This window comes from Kryptolebias marmoratus, linkage group LG1 (assembly GCF_001649575.2).
Source record: "Kryptolebias marmoratus isolate JLee-2015 linkage group LG1, ASM164957v2, whole genome shotgun sequence".
Classification (NCBI taxonomy): Eukaryota; Metazoa; Chordata; class Actinopteri; order Cyprinodontiformes; family Rivulidae; genus Kryptolebias; species Kryptolebias marmoratus.
In genome coordinates, this window is record NC_051430.1 from 12,375,736 (window position 1) to 12,382,382 (window position 6,647).

The window sequence follows — 6,647 nt, forward strand, 5'->3', positions numbered from 1 at the left end:
GGGGGGGGAGTCTGATGGGGTTTCTTTCTGTTTGTCGCTAGCGTGTGATGTGCGTGAAGTTTTCCTGCCTGTGGCTCCATTCTGATTCCTTCCACCGTCATCTGCCAGAGATTTTAAAGCTGGGTATGTAGGGTGGAGCAGGAAGAGACAGGAACTGGAAGAAGAGGGAGGGTTTGGGGGCATGTGATGAAAACAAAAAGGAGAATGAATAGGAAGACGGAGAAGGAGGAAAACAGATCTGCCCTTGAGCTAGTTTGGAGCTTTGTTTAACACTCGTGCTCGTCTCTTTTTACCCACTCCGACTCATTCATGGCTACGAAAAGTTCTCGTTAACCAGCCGATCCCGCGCTACTTCTCATCCTGACGCGCTCCTGCTAATGGAGGGAGTTGAACTAAAAGAATACATGGGGACAATGTTAAATGATGCAGTCTTCAACCAAACATCATTAAACCCTTGCCTCTGGTGTGTCAACAATACTTGTGGCAAACAATAAAAGGGAATCCTCCTAACCATCAAAGCAAACTGCATGAATAAGTCATCTAACAGCTCCAAAAATAAAAAAAACAAATAATAAAAAAAAACCAACACCATGGTAGGCTGCCAACATCCTGACTGTGCATTTCACTGTGAAACCACTTGCAACAATTACATGTGCAGCTAACAGTAGGGAAGAAAAAATACACTATTGATTAAATCTCAAATTACACCTTGCAGCCCCCTTCTTTTGGTTTTAAAAATAAATAGGTATAACAATATAGACTAAAGGAAATCTATAGACTAGAAAATGTACTACTCGTGCCAGCGAATGTCAACAAATGATGAACACCGTGTGGATGTTAAAACCTAAGTTTAAAAAAAGCATTTTTAATACATGCAGCTGACCCTCATTTAAATATTATTCAATTAAAGTCGTAGCACTCCTGCAAGGATTGCATATCACCCACCGCCTTTCCTGCCAGAGCTTTAGACTAAGATTATGCGTTGTGAATGACCCCCAACTACTGCTTGTCAATTTTTGGCTCAATATCTGTAAATTTTAATGAGTTATAACCATGTTTGAATTGGCTAATGTCAAGTAGCTCTGGGGGCCATCCTGAATTGTATTGAGTCTAAAGTTAATCAGCTCCAGATGTACGTCCGGTGATTACTTTCTGAAAGTTTCATTAATATTCATCGTATGGTTTATGAGATTTTTTGCTAACAGACAAACAGGACTAGCTTCAACAATTATTGATAAAGGCTGAAACAAGGTGCCATGCAATCTGTTAGTAATCAGAGTATGTGTTGGGGATTAGTCTCAGCTACTACCACTCCAAGTTTTAGCTTAATATCTGCAAAGCTGACTGAGTCACAGTCATTTGTGTGCTTTTAAAGGTCAGCTGGCCGTGGCAGCCATCTTAAATCGGACTGACTCTAAAAGTTAATCAGCTGTGGATTTACATCCAATAATTATTTTTTGGAGATTTTCATTAAAATGTGCCCAGTGGTTCGTGAGAGATTTTGCTAACAGACAGACCCACAAACACGGGTAAACACATTATAATCCACCCTTGTCTTTTGGCATTTGGCAATAAATATACCTGTAATATAGCTAATAGGGATGCACAGGAAGGATTAAAGACACCTCTACTCACAACATAATAGCCATCAGGGGTTTTGCTGAGGGAAGAGACCACTCCAACAGCAGAGATGGGGTCTGTGGGCGGCTGGTTGCTCTTCTCAGACATGTCGGAGATCTGTTAGGGAAGCAGACAAACCTCATAATACTCTGAGCATTTTGAACGCAAGCCACAATAACCAAACTTTGTTTTCCATCAAATTCAATGCACTTCATTTTACACAGGAAAAAAAAAGAAACTGTGTCTTTCAAAACATTAAAAAAAAACATTATTTTGAACTTGAAAATGAAACTTGAAAATGAAATGGAGCTGGCATTCTTGTAGTTCTGACATGGACAATGCACTTCTTTTGTCCCCCCTAGTCCCAAATGGCTACAATATTGACTTCTTGATGAGACTTATTAGCCTCTAAAAGAAAAAGCGGTAGTCTAATCCAGAGTCAAATGACAAGTGAGACCAGTGACCAAACAGCATTTGGAGACCACCCAGTGACTTCACCAAATCACAGATTAGGGGGGGAGTGGTCACATATTTTCAAGGAAGTTCCAATCAATTGCTATCTATTTCTGTCTAGGGGAATTTTGACCTAATGGATATGCAAGCCTTTTACTGGGTAAATGGCTTGGCAAAGGTTCCCTTTTGCCGTATTATTAGATTAGGTTTAAAGCATTCTTGTACTAAGTGACAAAGTTGCTGCATTCAATCTTTATATTTGCAAAATCTATTGCAATTAAGCTGATCAAATTAGAGGATTTACTCTAGAAATGGCTGTCTCGTTAACAAATGTTAGATAGCTGTACTTATTCAAATGAAACAGGATGGCTATTTAGCCAAAAGAATGAAAGACATCTTCCTAACAAGAATTTGCTCAAACGAGCCTCCACCCACCAAACACAGCAAGTTCTAAAAACTTCAAAATCTATTCAGACCTGTTGCAATCTGAAGAACAAATGGTAAAAAAAAAAAAAAAAAAATCCTATATTTCGATCTGGAATTTCAGGTTTATGAGGAGTGCAATGGACATTTTTTCCTCAAGCATATTAGATGAGTGTTTAGTAGCATGACAAGCCATTAAAAAAAAATCTAAAATGGGCAACTTGTTCGAGTTGACAGAAACAGATTAAAACCAGCAGCTAAATGTAATAACTAAACAATGTACCCAGTTAAATGTGTACATTATGTTCACATCTGTACAGAGGCAGTTTAGCTTTAAATACGGTGGTACAGACGGACTAATTAAACACTAAAAAATATATTTTACTTTAACATTTAGTGCAATTTCAAAACGTATCCTACTAATTATTCGAAACGTTAAACGTAAAGTCGTATAGTTCGCTCCGCTGTATGATTATACAAACGTTATTTAATAAATTTGTTGTAACTGTAGCTCTGTTAGCATTAACCTGTTTGTTTCCATGCCTCCGAAGCTAACAGCGCTGTGTGAGTCGGTGCCTCACAGGTTCAAGGTCCGCCCGTTCGTCTCCAAACCATCGCACCGAAGTTAAACACGAGATAAATACTTAGTGAAACCGGCGTCTTTTACGAGTGTGTTTTATACCTACTTACATGGACGCGTCTCCTGCTCCAATATTGTCTTTTCGGCTTAACTACTACTTTTCCCCGCGGATACTTCCGGGTGGCACGAGCTGGAAATTATCAACCAAAGTCCAACGTCTAATTACACCTGTGTTGGCTTTCTGCCACGTTTGGAGTGGGACTGAATATGTAGGCCTAGAAACAACAACAAAAAAACATTCACATTCTAGACTCGATAGATAGATAGATAGATAGATAGATAGATAGATAGATAGATAGATAGATAGATAGATAGATAGATAGATAGATAGATAGATAGATAGATAGATAGATTAACCAATAAATAAAAAGCCTGGAATAAATTGAAGGAATGCATATCACCTGCCTCCTTTCATGTCAGTTTTAGACTGAGATCATGTTATAAGAAATGACAGTGTTGTAGCTACTTTGGTCAAAGTTGATCAGTTGTCGACGTGCATCCAGGTCTTAAGAAGTTCATCCAGTGGTTCATGAGATATTTTGCTAACAGACAAACAGAGTTGACTCCCAAGGGGCAATTCTAAAGTTTAAGCATCAGTCTTGCACAATGAGTAGCACTTGGAGTATGCATTGTGAATGACTGCCAGCTACAACCACGCTAGTTTTTTGCACAATATCTGTAAAATTTACTGAATTATAGTATTTTTTTTGTTGTTTTCTAAATCAGTTGGCTGTGCTGGCCAGCTTGAATTTGTTTGACTCAAAATGGTAATCAGTTGTAAATTATTGTATTGTATTATTTCCTGAAAATTTCGTTAAAATCTGCCCTGTGGTTTATGAGCTATTTTGCTAACAGATAAAGTTGACTCCAAATAGTTAATGGCAAAATTTATAACAAGACTTTATAATTAGTTATAAATTCACTGATTACTTTTTTGCAGGTTTCATTGAAGTGAATTCTGAGGTTCGTGAAATATTTTGGTAAACGACACACAAACACAATTCCACCATGGGCAAAAACATTATTGCCCGTCACCAAAAAAGGCAATAAGTTGAAGACAAAAGGGAAGTGTCATGCCTGAAAATATGTCTGCAGCAAAAAAGCAATATCTACTATATTTCAGGTTTTTAGCTATTAGCTGTTCATGAATCATTAAATGGATGCCAAAAATACTTATTTATTTGTGTCAAACTGTGTTATTTTTGTGTTCTTTTCCCTTGAGTGATTTACAGAAATTGGAACAAATTGTGTCTATGTGACATAATGCTGAAGACAAAGTGCCTAAAGGTCCTATTTAAAGTTGGTTCTTTGCAAAGTTGTTTTGTATTAACAGAACACTGGTTCAACTTTTGAGTTTAGGGCCCTTTTTATGTCTTTAAACAGTTCATACGTCAGAGTAAAGCGATTTGATAGCTGCAACAATGAAAACATTTCCTTGAAAATGGTCAGCTAGACAGAAAATGATTCTAAAAGAAGCCAAAGTCCAAAGAAAACTTTTGACAAACCATTTAGAAAGCCTGAAGAAATTTTGCCACTTTCAAAAAATTAAAAAATGCAATAGACTTAGTGTCCTTGGAAGCAAAATATACTGATATAATGTTCCAACAGCCTTTGAAAACCTGATAGTCAAATGAAAACTTAATGCCTGAGTAAGTAACGGCACATTGACTTGTGAGTTTATTTCTTTGAAATAAATTAAACAATCCGATGTAGTTACTGTAAGTAAATTAAGGTTGTGCTTCACTAGATGACTATCATTACATAGATATCTCTGTGGGTCACGCCTCCTGACAGTTGGTTGTCTCTCTAATAGTTATCACATGCCATTACTGTAATCAGATAAAAGCAGGACAAAGAGCAATGTATTAGCTTTCTCGTTACATCATTAGCTTAGCCATGCATCAGAACCTAAAAGCCTCTTTGTAAACCAGCGGGCCACAGATGCGTTCCAATTATCAGGTTTATTATTTCTACGATTATCAGAGAAAAAATAAAAAAATTATCATTGCCTGCTACCAAAGCACAAAAAGCGGACAATAATGTTTTTGCCTCTTTGTGTGTGCTCATGTGTCCGTCCGTTACCAAAATATCTCATGAACCACTGGAAGAATATCACTGAAACATGCAGAAAGTAATCATTGGATGTAAATCTACAATCTAAGATAGCTGCCATGGCCGACTGACCTTAAAAAGAACAAAAGAATGTCTAAAATGCAATTAATTTTACAGAGATTAAGCTAAAACCTTGTGTTGTACTAGCTGAGGCTGATACTGATACTCATATCCTGAGTGCTAACAAACGCAAGATCTTTGTTAAAAATTTCACGATCAACCATTGGAGTCAACTCTGTCTGTTAGCATAATTTCTTATGAACCATAATATAGATATTGAAGTAAGATGTGGAGAGGTTTCAGCTGAGAGTCATTCATGACACATATTTCAAGTGCTTCTCATCGTGTGAGATCTTTGTTTAAAACTTTAGCATGGAGTCAACTTTGTTTGGCTGTTAGCAAAATACTTCATGAACCACTGCATAGATTTTAGTAAAACATTCAAAAAGTAATCACTGAATGTACATCTACAACCCATTACCTATTTAACATTAGGTAATACAATAATTGTTGTAATTCAGTCGATTTTACAAATACTAAGCTAAGACTTGATTTGGTACTGGTTGAAAATCATTTACAACACATACTTTGAACATGACATTTTGTGATATTGCATAAGATGGTGCATAACATTATTTTCAAGGTTTGGCAAAAATAGCTATAAGTCTGACATTCATCAAGATGATCTTAGTCTAAAACTGGCATGAAAGGCAGCGAGCAATATACATTCCTTCAATGAAAGCTAGGCCTTCTTCTGTTACACAGTGTCATGCAATGGTCATATTCATGCAAAAAAGTGACTATTTAAACCAAATCTTTCCTTGCTGAACCCGTACGTTATAATGCAGGCCCCAGTTATAGGTCCTTCAGGCCAAATGAATAGATTCTCCCATTTAAACAAACTTTTACAGCTTTTTTAGTCTGTTGGTTAAACTTGTTTAAGTCAGAGTTTGAGTGCATAATTTAGGAGAGAATAGACCTTGGACATAAAAATGACTGACAGGTGCCCTGCTGCCAAACAGTACATCTCAGCTCATTCAGCAATTCAGAAATGCTTATTGTTAGCGATGTTGCTTTAATAATTTGCAGAGCACACTACGTGCTGAAGGAAGATTTCCTCTCGCAGTCATCTTTAGAAACACCTCACACATGCATGATTCCTCCAACACATGTTATCATATCAAGGTGTTGATGACACATGAAGCAGACATGCTGACTTTATGTTAAATTTTTGGAAGTGCTGAAAGAACGAAAAAAAAAACCAAACAAAAAAAAAACACACATATACACTCTCTGGCTGAGAAGAGGTGCACCTGCTAAAGTAATGGTCTAATTATGGAATAGGTGATGAAATGCTCATTGAGAGTCTGGATATCAGCAACACACGCTAACTGTGAAA

At 37.0% G+C, this 6,647-nt stretch overlaps 1 protein-coding gene across 3 annotated transcripts in view; it reads right to left on the reverse strand.

The window, feature by feature from the left end:
* mvb12bb (multivesicular body subunit 12Bb) overlaps positions 1–3,325 on the reverse strand; it is a 36,645-nt gene extending 33,320 nt beyond the window's left edge. The window contains exons 1-2 of one of the 3 annotated variants that reach the window (XM_017417135.3): positions 3,183–3,325; positions 1,636–1,737 (exon numbers count right to left, since the gene is read on the reverse strand). In XM_017417135.3, coding sequence (XP_017272624.1) covers positions 1,636–1,728 — 93 coding nt within the window. In that variant the 5' untranslated portion in view covers positions 1,729–1,737; positions 3,183–3,325. Of the gene's footprint in view, positions 1–1,635; positions 1,738–3,023; positions 3,155–3,182 lie in introns of those variants that run through there. The other 2 variants (XM_017417134.3, XM_025006118.2) reach the window with 2 other exon arrangements.
* Positions 3,326–6,647: the final 3,322 nt, after the last annotated feature.